This window comes from Mandrillus leucophaeus, unplaced genomic scaffold (assembly GCF_000951045.1).
Source record: "Mandrillus leucophaeus isolate KB7577 unplaced genomic scaffold, Mleu.le_1.0 Scaffold412, whole genome shotgun sequence".
NCBI classification, from domain to species: Eukaryota; Metazoa; Chordata; class Mammalia; order Primates; family Cercopithecidae; genus Mandrillus; species Mandrillus leucophaeus.
Window position 1 is genome coordinate 2,271,485 of NW_012104388.1, and position 27,407 is coordinate 2,298,891.

The 27,407-nt window shown below is 37.2% G+C and overlaps 1 protein-coding gene across 2 annotated transcripts in view; it reads left to right on the forward strand.

The window, feature by feature from the left end:
* CEP135 (centrosomal protein 135kDa) overlaps positions 1-27,407 on the forward strand; it is a 106,745-nt gene that overhangs the window by 42,395 nt on the left and 36,943 nt on the right. For both annotated transcript variants that reach the window (XM_011992508.1, XM_011992507.1), the window contains 7 exons: positions 2,440-2,505; positions 4,652-4,790; positions 8,136-8,359; positions 12,062-12,214; positions 13,186-13,338; positions 17,212-17,289; positions 23,829-23,980. In XM_011992508.1, coding sequence (XP_011847898.1) covers positions 2,440-2,505; positions 4,652-4,790; positions 8,136-8,359; positions 12,062-12,214; positions 13,186-13,338; positions 17,212-17,289; positions 23,829-23,980 — 965 coding nt within the window. The remainder of the gene's footprint in view (positions 1-2,439; positions 2,506-4,651; positions 4,791-8,135; positions 8,360-12,061; positions 12,215-13,185; positions 13,339-17,211; positions 17,290-23,828; positions 23,981-27,407) is intronic.

Genomic DNA, 27,407 nt, shown 5'->3' on the forward strand with positions numbered 1-27,407 from the left:
GCCACAAGGCCCAGCTAATTTTTTAATTTTTTGCAGAGACGGGATCTCACTCTGTTGCCCAGGTTCGTCTCAAACTCCTGGGTTAAGCAATCCTCCTGCCTCAGCCTCCCTAAGTGCTCAGATTACAGGCATGAGCAGCCATGCCTGGCCACCAAGAATTCTTTAAAAGTGTTTTTAAAACTATGTATGTCCTTGCACATTTTTAAGTTGGTAATTATAATGTTTTTCATCTTTTAAGTTTAAATGGAAAGGGTGATATTTCCAGTCTATTTTAAATACAATGTCTTAAAATAAAACTGTTTCATTGTTCTTTTAATTATAGCCAGTAAAATCTAAATGATCCTTTCTCTTTGAAATTTCCACAGAATTTTTTCCTATTTCAACCAGTTTTATGCTTGAAAACCTTTTCGTGATCACACTATCATACATCTGTACAATAAAAAGAACAAATTTAAAAAGAATGATTTTTTTTTATTTAAAAAATTTCTGACAGCCTATCTGATGGGAAACAAAAGTTTTTTATTTTTAAAAATTTCCTGTAACTGTTAAGGTTCAAGGTGTTAACATTTTTATCTGAAATAGTGTTATCGTTACAATTTTTAATTATCAGTGGGTTAAAGTGACAAATACACCACAAATGTTGATATTTATGAAATAAAAAAGTAAAATTGTATTGGAAATACATCTCTTAATGGGAGATAATGGGAGAAAATAGTGTCTTATTTAAAGCCTTTGGCCAGCCCCAACATTTCAGATTATCTTTTGATCTGGTACTCTAAAAGTTTTTTGTATCTTGAGACAGTGCACTATTGGGGTATGAATGAGATACATGCCCTTCTTTGAACATTGAGAGAAAGGCAGCTATAAAAGGGAGGGTAGGAATGCAGAACTCACATGGTAGCCGGGCCACAAACAAGTTATTAGGTAGATCATTTTTAAGAAGCACTGAATATGCAAATTAAGGATTCAGATGCTGATTCCTTAGAACTAATTCCTTAGAACCATAGTTTTATATAATACTTGGAAAGTGTTCATTTTATCCCAGGAGTAAGTATAATCCAGTTTGAAGACCACTGCTCTACATCACCGAATTGATTTTATACAGTGCCACCTCTACTAATTAGTGGAATAAAAGGAAATTACCTCAGTATTTTAAAAACCATGTATGAAAGGCCCACAGCAGACAATCATACTCAGTGGTAAAAAACTGGAAGCTTTTCCTCTAAGATGAAGAACAGGAAAGGATTCCCACTCTTGTCACTACTTAACATAGTACTAGAAGTCCTAGCCAGAGCAGTTAGGCAAGGAAAGGCATACAAATTGCAAAGAAAGAGTAAAATTATCTCTGTTTACAGATAACATAATTTTACATGTAGAAAGCCTTCAACATTCCACAAAAATCAGACCTAATAAACTAATTCAGCAGAATTGCAGAGTAGAAAATCAGCACACAAAAATCAGATGTTTTTCTATACACTAAGAATAAACTATCCAAAAAGGAAATTAAGAAAGTAATCCCATCTGCAATAGCATCAAAAGGAATAAAATACTTAGAAATAAACTTAACCAATGAGATGAAAAACTGTTACACTTGAAAAACTATACAGCATTGCTAAAGAAGTTAAAGAAGACACAAATAAATAGAAAGACATTCCGTGTCCATGGATTGGAAGACTCAGTATTGTTAAAGTGTCCATGCAACTCAAAATCAGTGCAATCCCTATCAAAATCCCAGTGGTGGTTTTTTGTTTATTTATTTATTTTTTTGCAAAAATAGAAAAAACTTCTTTCTAAAATGTGTATGGAATCTCAAAGGACCCCAGGCCACCAACACAATCTTGAAAAAGGATATAATGAGCACAGTTTTAATTCTGTTTTTGTGGTTTTAGTTTCATTGCAACACTCCTGTATCTCATCCCTGTCTTTTTCCACTACCTTTTGCATCTTCTATCCTTGCGCACACAGCATGCTAAACACAGCTTTCCATGTCACATTGCAAATGCTCAGAAATGACAAGTTGGCTCAACAAAATATTCCTATTGGATCATAATATTTTGATCTTGGCATTCGGCTTTCTATAGAGAGGATCCAGGTTGGTAAAAGCAGGTGTGGAGAAAGCCAATAGAATAGGAAGATCAGGAAATGACAGTGCCATAGGATTGCCCCCAAATTTAAGGCCCAAGGAAGATCCTACAAGACGTTCAAGTTGTCTTCTTCAGATATTACTAGTAGGCTCCTGTAAACATTTCGGGGTACCAAAAGGTTAAAGAGAAGCTCAATTTTGCCTCTTCATTGAAATGGATGGAGATGAAGCCTCAGATCTCAGTGGTAAGAGGGAATGTGAAGTACTTGCAAAATTACTTCATCTATTTGCATGTGACTTAGTGATAAGTATTCTTAGACTTTTAAGTATATACCTAATAGGCTTTTTATTCCCAGAAAGAGATTAAAAGAAAGCTGTCTGAAATGCAGGATCTTGAAGAAACAATGGCAAAACTTCAACTGGTAAGTTGACGTCATATTGAATTGCCAGCATTTTCAGTAAGAAAATTTTTATGGGAGGCTGGGAGGCTGAGATGTGTGGATCACCCAAGGTCATGAGTTCGAGGCCATCCAGCCTGATCAACATGGTGAACCCCGTCTCTACTAAAAATGCAAAACTTAGCTGGGTGTGGTGGCGCATGCCTGTAATCCCAGCTACTTGGGAGGCTGAGGCAGGAGAATTGCTTGAACCTGGGAGGCAGAAGTTGCAGTGAGTCAAGGTTGCGCCATTGCACTCCAGCCTGGGCAACAAGAGCGAAACTCCGTCTTTAAAAAAAAAAAGGAAAAGAAAATATGTATGCTTTATTTTATTGCTCAGCTCCTGACAACCACTGATCTACTTTCTGTTTCTGTAGATTTGTCTATTCTGGCCATTCCATATAAAGGGAATCATATATTTTGTGTCTGGATTCTTTTCCTAAGCAAAATATTTACCAGGTTCATGCATGTGGTAGCATTTATGAGTACTTCATTCCTTCTTATGTCTGAGTAATATTCCACTGCATGGACATGCAAGTTTATATTTTTATAATTCCTTAATCTTATGTATAGTAGGTAGCTGTTAGAAATTTTACCTCCTTTTAACTACCTTATGACTTGTGAGTTGACTAATATTAAAACCAGAAGTTAATTACTTGAAATATTTGTTGATTAACTTAAAATATTTGTTGATTATTACAAAAGGTACTCCATCCTCTTTTATTTATTTATTTATTAGAGACAGGGTCTTCCCTTGTCACCTAGGCTGCAGTGCAATGGCATGATCATAGCTCACTGCAGCCTTGACCCCCTGTGCTCAAGTGATCCTCCCACCTCAGCCTTTTGTGTAGTTTAAGACTACAGGCATGTGCCACCGTGCCTAGCATTTTTTTTTTCTTTTTTTGTAGTAGAAATGAGGTCTTGCTATGTTGCCCAGGATGGTCTCAAACTCCTGAACTCAAGCGATTCTCCCGCCCCAGTCTCCTAAAGTGCTAGGACTACAGGCATGAGCCACTGCACCCAGCCCAGTCCTCTTTTAATAGCTTTGTTTGGTAATACAAACCATTTTCCTGGTCACATTTCTTGTTCTGGTAGTCTTCAAATAACAAAGGAAGTAATCATCCCAACAGAAACCTAAATATAGCATACAGAAAAGCATATGGTCCTATAGTCTGGAACTAGCAGAAAGAGTGTGTTGCTTATAAGGTAGAAACCGGGTAGTCACCCAAATGATTGAGGATTTTTAAAAATAACCTGTTGAATTAGAAGAGTTTTCTCTAAGATTGGAAACAAAGGTAAATACTAATTTCCAAGTTCTTTCATTATGTATACTTTTTATACAGTCTAGCTGCAGTGTCCTGGTGGCATAAGTCAATTAAAAAGGAAGCGTGAGAGCAAGGGATTTTTGCCGTTTGTTCACTGCTAGTTGTATGTGCACTAAATGTTGGATGTGATTAATAATACTTGTCTCAGAACTGTGACCAAGTTTTAGTAGTGTTGGCTGACAGTAAGATGTTGCCGTAGTTACTTTCTTACCATTCTTATTTTTTCCAGTAATGCAAGATTCTATGTATTTTTAAGATAAGAATGATAATATTGATAGCTAACATTTTTTAAGTACTTACCGTGGTGGACATGCTGGATACCATGTAAAGTACTTCGTAACCATAGATTCATCCTCGCCAGTGAATCCTTAGTGTCCTGGTCTTGTTATCCTTGTTGTGCATATGAGGCTGAGAGAATAACCAGTATAGTTATAGATACACTGTATGTGGTGGTCTTAGAAGACTTTGTCTTACTACTGCTTTCTTAAACATGAAAAAGTTTTATATTTTTTAATCATATAAATACATATTCATTTAGAAAAAAATAAGAATATGCTAAACTAAGTAGAAAATAATTCTCCCACCCACAAAGAAACTTTGTTGATACGTGTTTTATGGTACTTTCAGCCACAAATGATAATTAAGTTTAATTGAAACCTTATATTTGACTAATTAAGTGTATGTACACACACATATATGTAAATTGCTGTTATATAAATATGCTTATAAAAATCTATTTTCCTTTTAAGTGCTATAGTATTTTATAAAGTTGTTAGAAATCTTAATTATAGTATTAAAATTTGCAGGAATTGAACTTATGCCATAAAGAAAAGGAGAGACTGAGTGATGAACTCCTTGTAAAATCAGACCTTGAAACTGTTGTTCATCAGCTTGAACAAGAAAAGCAAAGACTTAGCAAAAAAGTTGAAAGTTTTGTAGTTACAGGTAAGATGTCAAATTTTGATAGCTTGAAAAATGATTGTGATTTCCTCTTGATGTATTGTTTTTCTTAGTAGATAATCATTCATTCATTCATTCAATAAATATTTGTTGAGTGCTTACCATTAGTCAGAAACCATAGTAGGTACTGTAGATACAGTAGAAATCTCTCCCTCAAGGACCTTAGAATTTTTATGTTTGACTAGTTTATACAGGGAACCCTGCTTGAATATTTTGCAATAGAAATGTGTCCTCCTTTGAGACACACTAATAACAGAATTAAGTAAGCCTAAAGGGAAGGCTATTTTGATAGTGGAAAATTGAAGTACAGAATCTTTTCAAGGAAATGCAGTTATATTATCTTAAAATACATACACATACACACACACACAAATAGAAATAGGCTAACTTTCTGCAGGTACCAGTTCTAAATGACTTGGCATAAAGAACATAAGAATTCATTTGGCCGGGCGCGGTGGCTCACACCTGTAATGCCAGCACTTTGGGAGGCTGAGGCAGGTGGATCACCTGAGGTCGGGAGTTCAAGATCAGCCTGGCTAACATGGTGAAACCCCATCTCTACTAAAAATACAAAATTAACTGGGCATGGTGGCACGTACCTGTAATCCCAGCTACTCGGGAGGCTGAGGCAAGAGAATCGTTTTAACCCCGGAAGCGGAGGTTGCAGTGAGACTGTATCGTGCCACTGCACTCCAGCCTGGGTGACAGAATGAGACTCCATCTCCAAAAAAAATAAAGAATTTATTCATTCATTAATTTGACCAATGTTTATGAATCATCTGCTGTGTGGGTGCCAGGCCCTGTTTTTGAGTGCTGGGGTATATAGTGGCAAACAAAATACATAAGGGCCCTGCTCTTGCAGAGCCTTTTTTCTTGTTACGGAAACAAACTAGTGGCAGATAAGTGAAGAAGTTAATTTTAGTTGATAAGAGATGTTAAATTAGATTGGGAGGATGTGCTAGAGATTGAATGAAGTGCTCAATGACAAGACACCAGCAATATGAAGATCTGGGGTCTAGTTTTCTATGCAGAGGAAATGGCAAGTGCAGAAGCTTGGTGCCATCAAACTGTGTGTCTTAGGAAGTGAAAGGAAGCCAGTGTACTGTATTAAGAAGAGTCTTTATCCTAGGCCCATGTGGATAATCTATTTAACCTCCTTTCTACTTATTAGCTGTGTAACTTGAGCATGTTATTTAAGCTCTCTGTGTCTCAGTTTCCCTATCTATGGGGCTAATGATGACACCTACCCTGAAAGGTTGTTGTGATAATTAAATGAGTTAATATGTTAAAGTGCTTAGAACCATGTATAAAAATTTAAAATAGGCTGGGTGCGGTGGCTCATGCCTGTAATCTCAGCACTTTGGGAGGCTGAGGCTGGCGGATCACCTGAGGTCAGGAGTTCAAGACCAGCCTGACCCATGTGGAGAAACCCCATCTCTACTAAAAATAAAAAAATTAGCTGGGCCTGGTGGTGGGTGCCTGTAATCCCAGCTACTCAGGAGGCTGAGGCAGGAGAATCGCTTGAACCTGGAGGCGGAGGTTGCAGTGAGCCAGGATCGTACCATTGTATTACAGCCTGGGGAAAAGTAGTGAAACTCCATCTCAAAAAATTAAAAAAAAAAGTTTATATTTCTTTTGATAGCTATGTGTGGCCTATCATTTCAGCGTAATCTTTCAGCTGTCTCAAACTCTCTTGTTTCCCTGTGTTTTGGGTGCATCCCCCTGCCAGATACCCAGCCATGGATGAGCCAAACAATTTGCCTTCTACACTTTTACACATGGTCAGCTGTTTGAGTGTGCACCAGGCACATTGAGAGCGCTGCAAATTAGATGGTCCTGAACCTCAGCAGGCTGCTCAGCTCTGTATGGAAATCTTACCCTTTTTCTCTTAGAGTTTGATCTTCCATTCTCCACGGGGGATATTTAAAATGTTCTGCACTGTCAATAAACCCGTGAGTCCCATTTCCCACCTTCATCCTGAGTGGATGATCCTACCTCCGGTTTTCCTAGAGAAGGGAAGCCATGGCAGGGATTCACTCAGTCTTTTGGCCTCAGATTAAAAACCTGTGCATCTTGTTCCTTCCTGTTCAATGCAAGAATGTCCCTCTTATGAAGCACCAGTGGCTCCATCTATTCTGTGGGCCCTAACTTCTCTAATTTTAAAAGCCTTGCAAATTAGTGATCTCCTCTCCATAATTTTAATCTTTGTGCTATTTTTTCGCATTGGCATTCAAACATGCTTACCCTTCACCCATTCCAATACAAAAACTTTGACCCATTCCTATGCAGCCACTCATTTCTTCTCTTCATAGCATCAGCATCTTGAAAGGTCATCCATACTTGCTGTTCTGCTTGATCATCCACTACCCCTTAGCTCCTCAGTCCACTCCAGTTGGCTTCTGTTGCCACCCCTTCAACAAAACGGCTCTTGTTAAAGTCATTCACCTCTGTTGTGCTAAATGCAGTGGCTGCTTTTCATTCATTTGCTTATTTGACTGCATTTAACCCAGTTGCCCATTCTTTCCCACTCTTCTACTTTCTTCTTCTCTGGTCATTCCTTCTTGGGGCAAATTTGCCAATTCATCCTCTAGTTTGCATTGTACACTATCCTTTTGTAACTTTTATCCTACTACAATTAGAATAGTTGTTCAGCCTTGGCTATGTTTTTTTATACTGTATCCTTAGCTGGTGCTGGGTATACAGTAAATGCTTAATACATATCTGTTGAACGAATGAAAGAAGAGATGAGAGTAAATCAAAATACATCAGGAAAATCATTGCATGCCTCAAGAGTTGTAATGAACATAAATTAAATTAGGTTCAACTATATGAAATTGCCAGTATTTGGTTACTTTTGACTCATGAAGAGGCAATTTCTGTGGTAACAGCTAATAACTATATTTATTTGAGTCATTTTGCTCTCTTTGTATATGTGTATACTGTATTAAATGCAAGCTTAATGTTAAGTTTGTGCATGTTATGGTTGTTTATAGATACATTTTCTTTTAGTGCATTTTCAGGTCCTGGGAAAGTACTATGTGGTAATTTATTGCTTTATTTTGTAGTACTGAATAGTACCCATCTTATAATAAGACAAAAGCAGGGGACTTGGACCTATTGGACTTTATTTAAACTTTTAATTTTTGCTTTTTTTTTCCTTTTTTCCTCTCAATATTTACCTCTTCAATAGATTTGGTACTTACAGGTGTTATTTAGAACAGTTCATGATTTCTAGTGGCTTTCTTTCTAAAAGTTATTAATATAATTTACTTGACTAATCAACATTACATATGCAACATTATTTTAAGAGTTAACCACTTTAATTTGCAGAAAGAGAACTTACTCTGGAAGTTGAGAGGATGAGACTAGAACATGGAATAAAACGTCGAGACAGGTCACCTTCTCGTTTAGATACATTTCTGAAAGGTATAGAAGAAGAACGAGATTATTATAAGAAAGAGCTAGAGAGACTCCAACATATAATACAGCGAAGATCTTGCTCTACAAATTATGGTGCACGTGAAAAAAATTCAATATTTAGAACACCAGAAAAGGTAATGTCCCTTTATAAGAGTAAGTGATAAGGCCAGAAAAGTATCTTTATGAATAAATTGTTCTGGTTTATTATTATATTAAATATAACTTTATTCATACGTGCTTTGAAAAAATCCTGATTTTGATTTTTGTTTTATTTTATGGCCTGTACTATAGGAACACTGCATTAATTAGGAAAATTACTTAAGAACAAACTATAACATATAGATGACTGGAAATTAGAGGGAAGGTTGAATAGCTGAGTTATAGAAGTGTAATGGCACCTGGGCTTCCAGGACTCCTATTAGACATTCCCTCTCTTTTTAGAATATACTTTCTGTATCAGCTGCATTTTCTCTTTCATGGCAGAGTAGCTTTGTATGCATGGCAGGCAACATGGTTTCATGTCATTTCCAGCCTTGGACCAGTTAGGAAAGTCTGTCACATTCTACTGACCAAGCATTTTCTCTATTAACCATGCTATGGGAGATAGACAGAAATGGCAAGTGGTTGCTGGGCAAGTTGTTTTGTTTGTCCACCACAACCATATTTGTAAGCTGATGATCCAAAGATGTTCACTTTATGTCATTTTCTAATTGCATCTCCCATTGTGTGTATTTAAAGTTGACCATGATTCATGAGAGATTAAAATCATGTGTCTCTATTTTAGGTCTCAATTATTTTTAGTGTTTTATGAGTATCATTTGAGTTCTTCAGATTTTTCTTCTTTTAAGCTTTGGAGTTCAGGAGTCTTGAAGGCTTATGTGACTTTACACTAGGTAAAATTAGGGGAAGTCTGGGAGTGGGGAGTACTCATTAAAACTCAAAACATTTTATTTCAGACTTGACCAAATTTACTAATTTTGTCATGTTTTTCCTGAAGATCTTGTGTCCATTGTCAAACAGTTTTGTCTTCTGATTAGACTTCATTTTTTAACCTCATAGGCTAATGGCTGAATTTTGATTTACAGTTGTCGGTATAAACACTATACTATGTTATCTATTATAAGAATAAGGCCAGGTGGGGTGGCTCACACCTGTAATTCCAGCACTTTGGGAAGCCAAGGTGGAAAGATCACTTGAGGCCAGGAGTTCGAGACCAGTCTGGTCAACACAACGAGACTACAATTTCTCATGAAGATTAAATGAGCTAATTTGTTGGTCTTATTTTTAATTGACAAATAGTATGTATATTTATAGAGTATAATTGGATGTTTTGATCTATGTATACATTATAGAAAGATTCAGTCAAACCAGTTAACATGTCTGTTTCCTCACCAACTTACTACTTTTTTGTGGTGAGAATGTTAATCTATTCTTTTAGCAATTTTGAAGTATACAATACATTATTATTAACTGGTCACCATTCAACACAATAGCTCGTTAATTGATCATGAAATAATTTGTATAAGGACCCAGCATAACACCTAGTTACCGGTGAATGGTTTATTTCCTTATTATTTGCTGGTTCAAAGCAAATCAGTTCTGGTAGAAAGTTAGGGTCACTTCAGAAGATAAATACTGAGTGCCTGCTCTGAATGAGGCATAGAATACAGAGATGAAGAAGACAGTTCCTGCCCTTACAGCCTTCAGCATTGTGCATATGTGTGCATGTGCATGTGTGTGTTTAGGGGACAATGGAGTAGTGAAAGGGCGTTATTCACAATTATATATTAACACTAACAAATATGTACACCAGATATATTTAAAGAAGAGGAGAGTTTCTGCTTAGGAAAGTCAGTCAGTAAATGTTCAGGGAACTCATGTTTTACTGGGTACCATACTAGACACTGAAGACATAATTAAAAAGACCAGGTTCCTACTGTGGCCCTCATAGAGCTTAAATTTTAGTAGTACAGATAGATACACATTAAACGCACAATCGTGTAAATAACCTTATAACCTCATTTATAATGTGTTTATGAAGAAAGTACAGAAAAAGTTCAAAATATTTTAAGAATATATAGAGGAGATCCAAATTAGATTGAAGAATCTGAAGGAATTCCTTGGAGAAAGTGACATTTAAGCTGACACCTAAATAGTAATAAAAATAGATTGTCAAATCTTTATTTATTGAGCTCTCCTTTTCTAGACTCTGTACAGACTGCCTCTTTCTGGAAGATTATTTTGTTTTTGTTTGAGAGAAAGTCTCACTCTGTCCCTCAGGCTGGAGTGCAGTAGTGCAATCGTAGCTCACTGTAACCTTGAACTCCTGGGCTGAAGTAATCCTCTTCCCTCAGCCTCCCAAGTAGCTAGGACTACAAGGGTGCGGCACTATGCCTGGCTAATTTTTTAATGTTTTGCAGAGGCAGGGTCTTGCTCTTTTGTCCGGGCTGGTCATGAACTCCTGGCCTCAAGCAGTCCTCCTGCCTTGGCCTCCCAGAGTGCTAGGATTACAAACGTGAACCACTACACCTGGTCCAGACTTCTTAAATTTAGATATGGTTAGGTTACATAGCTTCTTTTATAGTTACATTGGTTAAGTCCCAAAACATCTGCTTTTGTACTATAAAACGTCTTATCCTTTAAAGTGTTCAGATAACTAATCCCATCCATCATGCCTTGGTTTTGCTTATTTAACCAAGAGATTAATTATTTCCAAGTACAGGTGAGAGGTACCTCACAAATATCTATCATTTACCAAATCTACATTGTATGTGGTATTGGCACAACAGATGTTGAATAATATAGGCCAGGACTCTTTTCAGTGTATCATATTGTCAAATTACCCCTTCTTGGCACTTCTGCATTTAGTACTGGTAACATTAAGATACCAGAGATCCCAAGTCTACATTTATTATGTTTCTTTTTTTTTTTCAATAGGAAAAGGGCATACAAATTCATTTACTTGTGCAGGGGGAGAATCAGAGTGCTCTCATCTTTATTTTCTACCACAGTGATGAAGACAGTGAATCTTTTGAATTGTACTGAATTGTAGGCATCTTTTAAATGGTACTAAATTGTAGAAATGTTGGTAGTAGTTGCTTATTCAGTGACTATTCTTAATATATATTGCCTGGTAGAAATATTTGCATTCATTCGACTGTATAAAAAGACCTCCTGTAGGTCTGAAGCTGAGACAGTTGGGGGTTTGTATGCCTGGCATATTGATCTTAGATTCAATCATAGAAAACACTGAGGAACGTGCTAGGCTGTTACAGTTACCTGTACTGGGTGAGCAGGCACACAAATGCCCTGCTGGCCCCTTCTCTGGAGAAGATAAACTAACTAGTGGCTCTAAAAAATTACCAGGCATCAGAATCACTTAGAGGGCTTGATAAAATACAGTTACTTGGCCCTACCCCGAAGTTTCTTGACTAAGTAGGTCTGGGTTGGGCTTCAAACTCCAAAATTTGCATATCTAACAAGCTTTTAGATACTGCTAATGCTTCTGGTCTGGGGATTATACTTTAAGTACCACTAGTATAAACAACTTTGGGAGAATAAAAGTTGAAGCATCTCATGGGATCCGATCAAGTCCCATCATTGGCACCCAAGTCTCTTCTGGGAACTTGAAGGCCAGGAAATTTGCCCAGTACTGCCAGTGCTCTCATCTGCTCTCATCATAGATTTTTAAAACTGTGTTCCTTAATTACATTAAAGGCACTTGTGTTCTTTTTGTCTGGTAGCATCTTTCAGTTAATCTCATCATCAGTATTCTTGTGACAACCATGTGGTGATGATTATAACATGATAACTTTTGTTTTTTAATTATGTTTCAGGGTGATTACAATTCAGAAATTCATCAGATCACAAGAGAAAGAGATGAACTTCAGCGTATGCTGGAAAGATTTGAAAAATATATGGAGGATATACAGTCAAATGTTAAATTACTGACAGCAGAAAGAGATAAACTAAGTGTCTTATATAATGAAGTAAGAAATTTATTATAATTAAGCCAACAGATTGTATAGAACCAGTTAACTATAATGGAGCCCGTATATATCCTTCACATTACTATAATATATGGACCTGTGATATTTCTTCATAATTAAAATGAGCAGTAGTAGTTTCTACTATCATTCTATTTCTAAAACACAGATTTCTCTTATTTTTTCATATTTATCCTTTCCCTTTTCTAGCCTATCAATGTGTCAGATCAGTTAGAGATAGTCTCCTTTTTCTAAAACTACCTGGAACAGGTCTCAGCCTGACTCTGAGCCAAATTTATGCTTGGAATTCAGACATGTGGGGAAATGTCTGTCAAAGCAGTAGGTAGCACCCACTATTTGGATATATTGGCTATTTAGGACTTAGTCTCTAAATACTGTTCTCTAGGAAGAGGGAATTGGTATTCAGCTTGGCCGCATTAACAAAGCCTCAGTTGTTAGAGGGCAAGGTAAGTCTGAGCAGAGCATGGTGTCTGTTACCTAAATTTGTTCACATACCCACCTCCCATGAAATCCTACTGCTATTTTGAGAAGGGGAGGAGGCATGCAAGTTAAAGGTCAAGTTGAAAGAGTCACTTACTGAGTTTTCTGGGGGGGATTCTGCAGTGTAAATTGATCCACTTCTGAGTTTTCCCCATCACTAGCAGCTTTCTTGGGTCTGCCTAGTTAATTCCTGCTTCTCTGCTGTCTAGCTTCCACATTTTGTGGCTGGTGCCTCCCTCAATCCCCTTGTCTTTTTCGTTTTATTATTCTTACTATTATCCTTCTACTCTCATTATCCTTCTACTCTCATTCTTACTATTATCCTTCTACTCTCATTTTGTTGGGATTTGGGAAGAGAGTGAAGGTAGCATTTGTTCAGGATGCCTTTTTTAACTGAAAACATATCCAAAGTATTTTTTATTTATATCTTTTACCAAAGTGCCTTTTTAATTTATATCTTTTCATTCTTTAAGGCTCAAGAAGAATTATCTGCCCTAAGAAAGGAATCCACCCAAACCACAGCACCCCATAATATTGTTAGTCTTATGGAAAAGGAAAAAGAACTTGCGTTATCTGACTTAAGAAGAATTATGGCAGAAAAGGAAGCTTTAAGAGAAAAATTAGAGGTAAGAAGATTGACACGTTTTTGAAAAGTAATTTGTTGAGAAAAAGAGGTCTTTGTATGGATTTTCCTGTGAAGTTACTATTGGCCAAATCCAGACCACTTTGTTTATGTATGGCCTGTGAGCTAAGAATGGATTAAGAAGAAGATTTTCTTGTTGAGAAAACGTTATTGGATTACCTTGCTCATTTGTTTCTGTATTGTCTGTAGCTTCTTTTGTAGTATGGCCCACGAAACCTAACATATTTACTGTTTTTTACAGAGAAAGTTCACCAATCCCTGAACTTAATCGGAAGTTTCTCATATGGGAAGACATTATCTTTGTTTGTTTGTTTTTGTAACAGCTTTACGGAGATATTCACATACTATACAGTTCACCCACTTAAAGTATACCAATTCATTCGTTTTAGCATAGATGCTTTTTGACTTACAATGGGATTACATTCCAATAAACCCATCGTAAGTAAAAAATGTAACTTGGAAAAAATGCATTTATTACCCCAGTAAACACATTGTAAAGTCTTACATTGAAAAATCTTAAGCCATTGTTAAGTCCACATGCTCCTCAACTTATACTGGGGTTACGTCCGGATAAACCCACAGCAAAGTCAAAAATGTAAACCAGGGACTGTCTGTATATTCATAGACTTGTGTAACCATCACCACAGTCAATTTTAGAGCATTTTCATCACCACAAAAAGAAACTCTGAAGAACATTAGCGTCACTCCCCATTTCTCCCATCCCCTCTTAGCCACAGGCAGCCACCTGTGTCTCTATGGATCTGCCTACTCTGGATATTTCATATAAATTGAATCATTTGATATGTGATTTTAAAATGTCTTCTCTCATTAGCATAATGTTTTCAAGATTCATCCATAGTGTTGCTAGGAACTTGTATACAACTTTTTGTCTGGATATATATTTTCATTTCTCTTGGGTATATTCCTGGTCATATGGTAAGTCTGTCTTTAACCATTGAAGCCAAACTGTTTTTATACCCACCAGTAGTGAATAAAAGTTCTAATTTCTCCACACTGTCACCATTACTATCTGCTTTTTGTATTATAGTCATTCTGGTGGGTGTGAAGTAGTCTCCATTGTGACTTTGATTTGCATTGCCTTGGAGCTAATGAGGTTGAGCAACTTTTCATATTCTTATTGGCCATTTTTAAATCCTTTTTTAGAGAAATGTCTGTTCAGATTCTTTGCCAATTTTTAAATTGGGTTATCTCATTATTATTGAGTTGTAAGAGTTCTTTATATATTCTAAATACAGTCCCTTATTAGATATGTGATTTGCAAATACTTTCCCCCATTCCGTGGGTCATTTTTTCACTTTCTCAGTGATGTCTTTGAAAAACAAAATTTTTAAATTTGGATGAAGTCCAATTTATTTTTTTCTTTGTTGCTTGTACATTTGGTGCCATATCTAGGGTCAGTACTTTATAATTTCTTTTATAATCTCCAAAAATATAAGTTTATTAATACATATAAAGCACTTAACAATGATTAGCCCATAAGTACTAAATCCTAATATTATGGAGTCCATAGTTTAATTGCAGTCAATATTACTGAATTAATGCTTTGAAAGTAGCACCTAAAATTAGAAATAAAAACATTTAAGCATTATAAGCAAGTCTTTATGTCACAATGTTCAGTTAAAGTTTCACCCTAAATATAACAGTTTAAGAATACTTTTAATTGGAATCTTTTGGAATACTGCCTTCCAGAAAGTGTTTTCTTATAAAAATAAGTGTTAAAGTTGCCAAATGGGAAACTTCTGTGCAGTATGGCAGCTTTTAGCACAAGCTACTGACTTACCCTTTTCCATATCTTTTGAAATCACCAAGGAATGTAAAAATAGGATTTTTTAAATACAGTAGTACTGAAAACTTGGAAAAAGCAACATTCATATTACCAGAATCCTTCTGGGTTGTAGGAGGCAGGATTTTGTGAGTTTACAACAGATCTTTTACTTAAAAAAGTAACTTATCTCAATCCTTAAACCTTTTCCAGTGTTTCCCATTATTCCACTATCTAACCATTTGTCGAATCCAAGCATCATCCATCACTAAGATCTCCCTGAAAGCTCATATCTCTCAATTACCAAGTCCTATCAGTGCTATCTCTTGAAAAATATTTAACATGTATTAAGCCCTTCCCATGTGAGAGGTCCTGTTCTATTAAGTGCTTTTTACATGGGTTGTCTCAGTAAATCTTCACAATAGCCTCTTTTTTTTTTTTTTTGAGGGGGAGTCTCGCTCACTGCAACCTCTGCCTCCCAGGTTCAAGCGATTTAGTAGAGACAGGGTTTCATCATATTGGCTAGCTGGTCTCAAACCCCTGACCTCAGGTGGGGTCCACCTTGGCCTCCCAAAGTGCTGGAATTATAGGAATGAGCCACCACACCTGACCTATAATAATAGCCTTTTTAAATAGGTACTGCTTACAGATGAGGTCTCCGAGTTACAGTGAGTTTAAATAACTTGCCCAAGGTCATCCAGCTATGAGTTACAAGGAATCTGGCTTCTGAGCTCATGTTACTTTCTCTTGAATTTGTTTACTTCTTTCTGTTCCCCTGCTACCATCCTGTTCTGGTCATTGTTCTCCCTCACCTGCATTATTGTATTATTGGCCCCTGTACTAGTCTTTCCTCTTTTAAATCGATATTTCACATTGAAGTCAGAGTTATCTTTCAAAGATATAAATCTGATCATATCACTTCCTATTTAAAATCCATTAACTTTTTGAGGACTTCAGTGATTGGCCTTCGCCTACCTCAAGGTCTAGCCTTTTTCCCCTAAACTCATCTCCCCTGTTCACAAGACTCCATGCTTAATGGACTTTTTCTTGCCACCAGCCTTCTACATAGACTATTGAAAGATTCCGTCACATCTTCCGCTCTTCTTGTCTAGCTAATTCCTATTTATCCTTTAAGTCCAGGTCAAACATCATGTCATTTAATGGGAAATGAACCCTAGAATCTAGATTCCCTTTTGATATTTTGGCATAAAGTTCCTTTTCCTAGCAGAATATTCATGGATTTTATTTTGAGCTCTTATTTAGGTTTTGTCTTTTCTACTAAGCTACAGTATCTATGATGTCAGAGACTTTATCTGCTGTACTCACTACTATATTCCTGATACATTGCTTGGTGCTTGGTATAGAGTATGTATTCAATACTAGTTGAGTGATTCAATAAATACATACAATACAGTGACTCAACCAAATATATAATCCGAACATCAGATGTGTCTGTTTCTTTTTTAATGAATAACATGGATGGAAATATGAATCCATGCTAGAAAAACTCTCAGTGAACATTAAGTTATATTGCTTATCCTAGACTTAGCAGCAGTAACTTGGATAAAGTAATGTAACCAGAAAAATAGTCCCTGTGTTTATACTGTTGACCAGCCCCTTATTGAAACTTGCATCTCTTGCATGGCTTTGTAGTATTTTGTTTCCTGTGTCTTCCTGATCTTGTCTTCCTTTGCATTTTGTTTCTCTTACATCACCTCTTGTGAGGGCATACTCCTGAGCTTTTTATTTAACCTGCTAGTTTTGTCCTTTTATAGTTGTCCTATTATGGATTAATCTATATAAATCTTTATAAATGAATAGTTACTAATCTGTGTCTTCCACTACAATCACATATGGAGGTAGAGAGTGTAAAGGATGAGAACCTATTGTAACTTTTTTAAACCACAAACTATCATTTTTGTAAAATGTCTAGTGATTTTCTTTCTAAATTATTTCTGTGTTTTATGAAAGCACAAATACAATATAATAGAACTGTAGACTTATATTGCTTACTGTTGTGATTTTGTTTTGTTATCTGATATAAATGAACATTTCTTTAACATTCTTTTTCAGCATATTGAAGAAATGAGTCTTTTTGGAAAATCAGAATTAGAGAAAACTATTGAACATTTGACATGTGTTAATCATCAGGTAATGTATCAAACTGGATTTGGGGGAATCTTGTGTTATATGAATAATTATGTCAATTATAGTTTTAATACACTATTTTTTTAATTTAATTTTTTTTTATTTATTTTTTGAGATGGAGTCTCTCTCTGTTGCCCCAGTTGGAGTGCAGTGGTGCAATCCAGCTCACTGCAACCTCCACCTCCCGGCTTCAAGCAATTTTCCTGCCTCAGCCTCCCGAGTAGCTGGGACTACAGTTGAGTGGTACCATGCCTGGCTCATTTTTTTTTGTATTTTTAGTAGAGATGGGGTTTCACCATGTTGGCGAGGCTGGTCTCGAACTCCTGACCTGACATTGTGATCTGCCCACCTTGGCCTCCCAAAGTGCTGGGACTACAGCGTGAGCCACCACGCCCGGCCTAATACACTGTTTTACACAATACAATAGCTGGGCATGGTGGTGCGCACCTGTAGTCCCAGCTACTTGGGTGGCTGAGGTGGGAGGATCACTGGACCCCAAGAGTTAGAGGCTGCAGTGAGCCATGATGACGACACTGCACTCCAGCCTGGGCGACAGAGCAAGACTACAACTCCTTAAAAAAAATCACACAATAGTATACTAGAAAAGCTGTATAACAGCAGTTATGAGTGTTTACTCTGAAGGCTGATTACTTGGGTTCAGATCCATCTTTGCCTCCTATTACCTGCAGGCAAGTTGCTTGACCTTTCTGTTCCCTGATTTCTTTATTTGTAAAATAAGAATAGTGCTAGTACTTACTCATTAGGGTTTTTGTGAAAATTAAATGAGTTAATGCATATAAAGAACTTAGAAGCATGCCCGGCATATTGTAAGCTCTTAGTAGGTATTAGCTATAATTATTGCTATTTTGCTGTTATAAAAAAAATCATATAGGCCAGGCATAGTGGCTCATGCCTATAATCCCAGCACTTTGGGAGGCCAAGGTGAAGCAGGTGGATCAGTTGAGCCCAGGATTTTGAGACCAGCCTGGGTAAGATAGTGATACCCCATCTCTACAAAAAATTTACAAATTGGCCAGGCATGGTGGCAGGCACCTGTGGTCCCAGCTACTTGGGAGGCTGAAGTAAGAGGATCACTGGAACCTAGGAGTTCAAGGCTGCAGTGAGCTGTGATCACACCACTGCACTCCAGTCTGGGTGACAGAGCAAGACCCTGTTTCCAAAATAAGAAAAAAAAAATTATATAATACCAACGTAGAGTAAAAAGAGAAATTCACTTCCATTCCTTATTACTCTCTCTAGAGATAGGATTTTTAACAATTTGGTATGTTTTTGTTTTTATAATTTCAACTTTTATTTTAGATTCAGGGGTACATGTACAGTTTGTTATATGGGTATACTGTGTGATGCTGAGATTTGGGGTACAGTTGATCCCATCACCCAGGTAGTGAGCATAGTACCCAATAGTTTGTCAACCTTTGATGTGTTTTGTTTTGGCTAGCTTCTATTACTATGCCTTCACTGTCTTAATTTATTTGCCTTCTAATTCTGTCATCTGAGTTGGTTGAAGTGTCACCTCATCATGGTTTATATTTTCCTGTATCTTTGTGTGCCTGGTAATTTAATTTTAGATTGGATGCCAGACATTGTGACTCTTACCTTCTTGGTTGCTAGATAGTTTGTATTACTATGAAATACTCTTGAGGTTTTTTCTGGGATGCAGTTAAACTATATGGAAGTAGCCTGATCTTTTTCAGTCTTGCCTTTAAGCTTTGTTAGGTGGGATCAAAGTAGCGTTTAGTCTTGGAATAATTTTGTTTCACTACTGAGATAAAACCCTTTTGAGTACACTGCCTGTTATCCTATGAATTATGAGGTTTCCAAATGACTGATGGGCACAGGAACTTTTCCTGGCCCTGCATGAGCTCTGAGTATTGTTCTCTCTAGTTTGTTCCTGGTTCTTTCCCTGGCCTTGGGTAGTCTTCTCTATGCTGAGCTCTACTCAGCCAAAAACTTAAAGGGTACCCTTTATAGATCTGTGTAGCTCTCACTCTTTGCACTTCTCCTCTAATACCTGTCCTGCAAACTTTAGCTGCTTTGGCCTTCTTTGACCCTCATGCCTGTCTTCTGAACTTAGGGCAGACCACTGGGTTCCATGTTGGTTCCTTTCCCTGTGTCCAGTCTGGAAATTTTTCAGGCAATAAGCTGGAGCAAATGTAAAGATCATCACATTTGTTTCCTGTCTCTCAGGGGTCACTGGTCATCATTACCTGATGCCTAGTGCCCTGAAAACCATTGTTTCATATATCTCATCCAACTTTTTAGTTATTTCAGGCAGAAGAGTAAATCTGGTCCCTATCACTCCAGCTTGACCAGAAGCTAAAAACAGTAATATTAATTACTGGAAAATGTATCTGAAGAAATTACTAGAAGTCATTGGAAAGGAACAAATAAGAAAATATTTTAAAAGTTAAAATGTTGGAGAATAGCCTGAGATGATCTAATATTCAGACTAATATTTAGTTAGAACTCAAGGAGGATATAATAGAATGTAGGAGAGACAGTATTTGAAGAGATAATGATTGATGATTTTGTAGGTATGAAAACACAGGAACCCTCTGATTCAAAATGAATTCCAAAAGCATGACACATCCCAAGCAAGATAAATAAAAGGAAAATGCATACGATTTTAGTAGTCATGAATAATACAAGTTATCTATGGATAAATTTACAGAATCTTTATAGGAAACATTATGCAACCATATTGAAAGTCATTGAATAAAACCTAAGTAAGTGGAGGATTATATCAGGTTTATAAAAAAGGTTATAAAAATAACATAAATTTTCCCCAACTTGATCTATAGAGTTGAGGTAGCTCTAGTTGAAATCCCAGTAAGATTGTGTGGGAGGTGAGGGGGAAGAATTGACAATAGATCTTAAAATTTACTTGGAAGCAAAAAGCCAAGAATCACAGAAATTTTAAAGAACATGGTGCTAGACTTGCCCTGCCAGACTTGCCCTCCCATAGTAATATATAATAGGCTGGGCGCGATGGCTCACACTTGTAATCCTAGCTCTTTGGGAGCCTGAGGCGGGAGGATCACTTGAGGTTAGGAGTTCAAGATCAGCCTGGCCAACATGGTGAAACTCCACCTCTACTAAAAATATGAAAATTAGCCAGGTGAGGTGGCACACGCCTGTAGTCCCAGCTACTTGGGAGGCAGAGGCAGGAGAATCACTTGAACCCAGGAGGTAGAGGTTGCAGTGAGCTGAGATCATGCCACTGCACTTCAGCCTGGGTGACAGAGCAAGACCATGCCTCAGGAAAAAAAAAAAAAAAAGGCCGGCGCGGTGGCTCACGCCTGAAATCCCAGCACTTTGGGAGGCTGAGGCTGGCGGATAACGAGGTCAGGAGATCAAGACCATTCTGGCTAACACGGTGAAACCGCGTCTCTACTAAAAATAATACAAAAATTAGCCAGGCATGATGGCGGGCGCCTGTAGTCCCAGCTACTCGGGAGGCTGAGGCAGGAGAATGGCGGGAACCCGGGAGGCGGAGCTTGCTGTGAGCCAAGATGGCGCCACTGCACTCCAGCCTACAGAGAGGCTCTGTGTCAAAAAAAAAAAAAAGAAGAAATAATAAAACAACAGGGATTGAGAGAAACTGATCAAACCCAGTAGAGAGCAAACCCACAAATTTAAGAATTTGATCTGTGAAGTAACTCAGATCAATGGGAAAAGGAATGATTATTCACTGATTCTCAGACTGTTGGCTATTCATATTTTAGAAGGAAAAAATTGGATCCTAACTCAAATGTGCCATACCCAAAAATCAGTTAAAGGTTACTTGCAGCCTTGAATGTTCAAGATATTACTACATTTTTAAAAGAAGTACAGGAGAAGATCTTTTTGACCTTGGAGAAATAATAATATCAGTCATTTATATAGCATTCACTATGTTTCAGATACTTTTCTCAACATTTTATACCCAATTATTTTAATTTTCACAACAGTCATAAAGTAAATGCTAATATTGTCCTCATTTCACAAATAAGGAAACTGAGGCAGAGGGGAACCTTGCCTAAGATCACACAGCTAGCAGGTGTCTGGTGCCAGCATGTGTGCCCCTAAACAAGACACAAACACGAATAAGTTTATTCCTTAAAGGAAAACACTGATAAGCGGGACCACATTGACAAAAACATCTTTGTTTCTCTACTTAACTGTAAATCGAAAAGACAAGCCACTGATAGAACAATTTGTTACACATTTAATCCCCCTCCCCTGAAAAAGCCTCAACAGAAGGTGTGAATGAATAAACTCTTCACGGAGGAAGAAATACAAATGGCTAATAAAAGATAATTCTACCTCAATAATGGGGGAAATGTAAATTAAAACAGTAAAATCATTTTACATCAAGGCATGAGAAATTAACAAGTTGTAACATGTATTAGCAAATATGTGTAGCTCCTGGGAGTGCAAACTTCATATCTGTTCCAAAAAAATTGGTATTATCTAGCAAAGGCATACCCTATGAGCCAGCAATTCCCTTTCTAGATATGTACTGGATATGATGGAGCTCAGCAAAATACGATCCCCAGGGCAAATGCAGCCTCAAGTCTCTTTTTGCAGCACGGTTTTGCTTATTTATTTATATATTGTCTGGCTGCTTTCGTGCTAAGATGGTGTAGTGGGGACTGATCATAAGGCCGGCAAAACTGCCTTTTTTCTTGTAAATTTTTTTCCTTTAGTTAGTAATTGACTTTGTTTTGGTTTGCTTTGCTTTTTGTTACCGATTTTCTTTGACCCTATTGCTAATTTTTGTCAAGAGCTCCAGTGTCTCTGGCTTACGCCTTTAAATATGTTTTGAATATACAAACATCAGTTTCAGTTTTTTTCTTCTAAAAACCTCGCTTCTAGAGCTGTGTATTCTTATTCCTTTACTGTCATTTTAGCAGTGGTTACAGAGGGAGGTGAGATAAAATATGTGTGATCAGTCCACAGTTTTAACTGGAAGACTTACATTTATTACTAATATTTACTGGTTTTAAAATTTAAATATAGATCATTTTCCCATCTAGAATTTATTTTTGTATGTAAAATAAAGAAGAAATCCAGCTAAGTTTTTTTTCCAATGAGTATTTGTCCCTACACTTATTTATTTTAAAGAGAGAGAGTCTTGCTCTGTTGCCCAGGCTGGAGTGCTGTTGTATGATCACAGCTCACTGCCTCCTCCAACTCCTGGGCTCAAGCGATCCTCCCACCTCAGCCTCCCTAGTAGCTAGGACTACAGGTATACCATCATGCCCGGCTAATTTAAAAAAAAATGTTATTGTAGAGACAGGGTCTCACTATGTTTCCCAGGCTGGTCTCGAGCTCCTGGCCTCAAGCAGTCTTCCTGGCCTCAAGTGATCCTCATGCATTGGCCTCCCAAAGTACTAGGATTAAAGGTGTGAGCCACCATGCCCAGCCCACTACTCTTAAAGTATATCCTTTTCCTACTTCACAAAAATGCTATCTTTTCTAAATTTACAGCTGTACATTTTTTTTTTTTTACCGTTTTCACTTTCATAAATTTGCTTGTGCATTTGTATGTGAAATCGTCACTGTTCTAATTATAATAACTTTTTTTTTTTTTTTGGAGAAAGAGTCTCGCTCTGTCACCCAGGCAGGAGTGCAGTGGCGCGGTCTCGGCTCATTGCAACCTCTGCCACCCGGGTTCAAGCAATTCTCCTGCCTCGGCCTCCCGAGTAGCTAGGACTACAGGCATGTACCACCATGCCCAGCTAATTTTTTGTATTTTTTCGTAGAGATGGGGTTTCACCGTGCTAACCAGGGTGGTCACCATCTCCTGACCTCGTGATCCGCCCACCTCAGCCTCCCATATAGTAACTTTATAGTTTGTTTTGATATCTCAAAAAGCAAGTGTACTTGTATTTTTTCCAAAAATTTTTCCGGTTTTTTCTTTCTTTTTTTTTTTTGGTAAATGAATTTGGAATCAAATCTAAGCCATCCCTGTTTTTAAAAAGGATGTGTTAGAATTTGTGTTGGAATTCCATTGAATTTACAATTATTTGAGGACATTTTATTATATTTACAATATTGTGCTCCCATCAAGAAACATTGTGTGCCTTTACATTATGTCAGGTTATGTTCTGTGCTCTTCAGGAAAATTATACTGTTTCTTCACATAAATCTTGCCCACTTTGTGTTTGGGTTACAATGTTTTATGCTGTGTTTTTTTCCCCTCAATTCAGTCCTATTTACTTATTGTGTTTTAGAAATGCCCCAAAATTTTCACGCTACCAGTGGTTTCCCTTCCTGTTTCATTGCTGTTATAGATACATTCTTTTCTCTTCATGCTTTTTATATTTTGTTTGTCTCTTTAGTGATAGTGAGGAGAGAGAAAGTTTACACCCATTCTGACTCCTAGAACCTAAACTGTACATGTGACTTCTAAAATTTTTTTAAAACTAAATCTATGTTCTTAGTTTTCTTCCAGAAATATTATTAAAGAGTGCCTAAGAAAAATATAATTAACATATTAAGATGTATACCTATTATTTTTTTAATTTAAATTATAGCTTGAAAGCGAAAAATATGAATTAAAGTCTAAAGTGTTAATAATGAAAGAAACAATAGAGTCGTTAGAGAACAAGTTAAAAGTCCAAGCTCAAAAATTTAGCCATGTGGCTGGTGACTCATCTCATCAGAAAACAGAGGTGAACTCACTTAGGTAAGTTTATTCAAAATTTTCTAATTTCATTTTTGGGAACGTGTTTGTGGTTATGTAAAGTTTATAACCATAGCATTTTGGACTGGGCCTTTGAGCAGTAGTTTTAGAAGTTGGCTTTGCAGCAGACTCACCTGGGAGCTTTTGAAAAGTATGAATTTAAGGGGCTGATTTTGGGAGGTTCTAATTCACTGAGAATCTACTTGGGTAGGTTTTGGGTATCTGTGTTTTTTAAAAGAAATTTCACAGATTATTATGATTGCAGGCAAAGTTTTTCAACCTCCTTCCTTTTGAAATCCTATTAAATACTTCAGATCATTTGTATTCCATAGTGTAAGATTACTAGAAATTACAGAATTGTTTACTACCTATGCCATTTTCTTTCTCTTTCTTGCCTGTTTCAGTGAAATGTAAAGTCAGAGAATTTATCTCCTATTTTTAGCTTTTTCTGACTTAGAAACAGAAATTTTTAAGTAGGGAGGTAAGACATATGAATAGTATTCCTTTTAGGAAGCTAACTCTGGTGGAAATATGGAACATGGATTTCAAGTCTTAGAGATTGATGGCAAAAAAAGGAGACCAAGGATCTGGACTGAAGCAGTGGTAATGAACTCAGAGAACAGAGACCAAATTTAAGAAACACTTTTTACATAAAATCAAAAAGTTTAGATGACTAATATGGGGCTGAGAAATACAATAAGTATTACCTTAGCATACTAGGTTGTTTGTTAGTCATTAATTAATTTAGAATACAGAAGACTCAAGGAAACAAAAGGCAAACAAAGCTTTTTTTCTGGTCAGGGTAGCTGCAATAACTAAAAAGATACTGAAGGTCGGAAAAAGGGGACCACTCTGAAGAATCTGAGGAAACACTTCTCTCTAAATTACATTTGCAGTCAGAATCAGGAAAAGATTTTCACATGTCAGCAAGACATTACATCTGTGAAACACTTAGTCATGAAACAGTGACAACTTGAGATCAGAAAGGATATAGTAATGACACTTTTAAAAAAAAGATTTAACAAATTAAAACTGAAAAGTTAGTGAATGGCATTGGATATTGCAGAAAACTGAGTTGGTGAAATAGAAAAAAACAAACTCATGAAAGTCACCCAGAACTCTAAAGAACAAAAATAAATGATGAGAAAAAAGACACAGATCCAATACACAAAAAACTAGGAATCACAGAAGTATATAGTAAACAGAGCAAATATGAGAATCAAAGGAATTAGGAAAAGTCTGTGACTGTAGTTCATAAGGGTTCTCTGATTATCTAATGACTTAATGAAATAAGACCAAGAATTGGGTGTGTCTAGTTAATTAAGGAATACTATATTAGTGACTCATACAGAACATCTCCAGTTTTGCTCTTTTGCTTCTCTGACGATAGTTTTGATAGGTTAGACCTCAGGAAGAACTAAAGTAGATACTGCTTTTTTCTTTGCTTTTTTCTGTAAGAGGAGAGCTGAATGGACCAGTATGCCCTCTGGCTCATGTCTGGATTCAGCTCCAAAGTACAGATAACATGGTATATTCTTGTCATCCAGAATTTTACTTTTCACTTTTGTGTCCAGCTGACTGGATCTAGCATTTAATCCATTTTGTTTTTCCTTGAGGTTATAGCTGAAACACCTCTTTTCCTCATAGGAGGCTTTTTCCAGTCTTAGAAGGCAGAGCTCTCAGTGCCGTCTCTTGGATAACCTAGCCTATAGCTCCTTTGGAGTTTTACTTCTTGTACTAATACTAATATCCTTTTCTCTTATGAGCTCAATCTGCCTCTTCCCTCACCTAGGAGTAATTCAGTCCCTGGCCCATAGTGAGAATTTTTGTCTACCTTTCTACCAGGTTACCTTGTATAACCTGGGGATATGACATTATTTCATAACTTCGTTTTGCTGTAACAGAAAAATATAACTTATCTTGTCTCTTAGGAAAGTGTATCAGTCGTATTCTCCATATCAGTGAGTATTGGTAGAACCATGAGTTAAAACCATTGAATCCAAGTCCAAAGCAAAACCAAATACAAACCATCATACCCAGCACTCTTGGGAAGTAAAACCACGTTATCCAAACCTTTTGCCACTTTCAATATGATTAATAGAGCTCTTGCTACTCCTTTGATCACATTATGTTCTCTTTTCCTTGACATGAAGACATTGTAGAAGCTGAGAGTCAGGGCCAGGCATGGTGGCTCGTGCCTGTAATTTCAACACTTTGGGATTATAGTTTCAACACTTGGGAGGCCAAGGTGGGAGGATCACTTGAGCCCAGGAATTCAAGAGCAGCCTGGGAAATGTGGTAAAACCTTATCTCTGCAAAAAATACAAAAGTCAGCCAGGCATGGTAGCATGCGCCTATATTCCCAGCTACCCGAGAGGCTGAGGTAGGAGGATTGCTTGAGCCTAGGAGTTCAAGGCTACAGTGAGCCGTGCTCATGCTACTGTATTCTAGCCTGGGTGACAGAGTGAGACTGTCTCAGATAGATGAGGCATATGTTCCTTTCCATCCCCCTGAGATACCCATCTTCTTTTTCCCTTCCTGTGTCAGGCCTTTTCCACCAAATTTTATTACCAACAAACAGGCTTTTCTATATCAAGCATAATCATGTTTTTTTTTTTTTTTTTTTTTTTTTTGAGACAAACTCTTGCTGTGTCACCCAGGCTGGAGCGCAGTGGCACGATCTTGGATCACTGCAACCTCCACCTCCTGGGTTCAAGCAATTCTCCTGCCTCAGCCTTCCGAGTAGCTGGGATTACAGGTGCCTGCCACCATGCCCGGCTAATTTTTGTATTTTTAGTAGAGACAGGGTTTCACCATGTTGGCCAGGCTGGTCTCAAACACCTGACCTCAGGTGATCCACCCGCCTCAGCCTCCCGAAGTGCTGGGATTATAGGCGTGAGCCACCGTGTCCGGCCTAAGCACAGTTTAATTGTCCAAATGGAGAATCTTTTGTCTAGTTTCTTTGTCTATTTTCAGAGCGCATAATATAAAATCTCACTTTTTAACCACATTTTAAAGTTAAATTACTGTCATCTCCCTTTAATTGCAGCATTTAATAGATCTGGCATTTTATACCCTAGATCAAAGCTACAGAATGCTGTAAAGGAACTTTTGTCTACCCAGGAAGGATAGTCTCCCGGAGCATGCTAGCCAGTCTTTAGAGCTGAGGTCAACAGTCTTTTTTTTGTTTTTTTTTTTTTGTAAATAGACAAGAGTCAGTATTTTAGACCAAGCTTATCCAACCCACCACATTTTGTTGTTGTCTCTTTTGTTTTGTTTTAGGCTTTCAGCAGCCTGAAGCCATGGTTTTTAGTCTGTCTCTAGTAATAAGCGAAACAGGAATGAGGAAGAGACTTTACTGGCCCAACCAGAAACAGAACCTAAGAACCTGTGACTGTTATTATCTCGCTTGGACACCCTGTTAGACTGT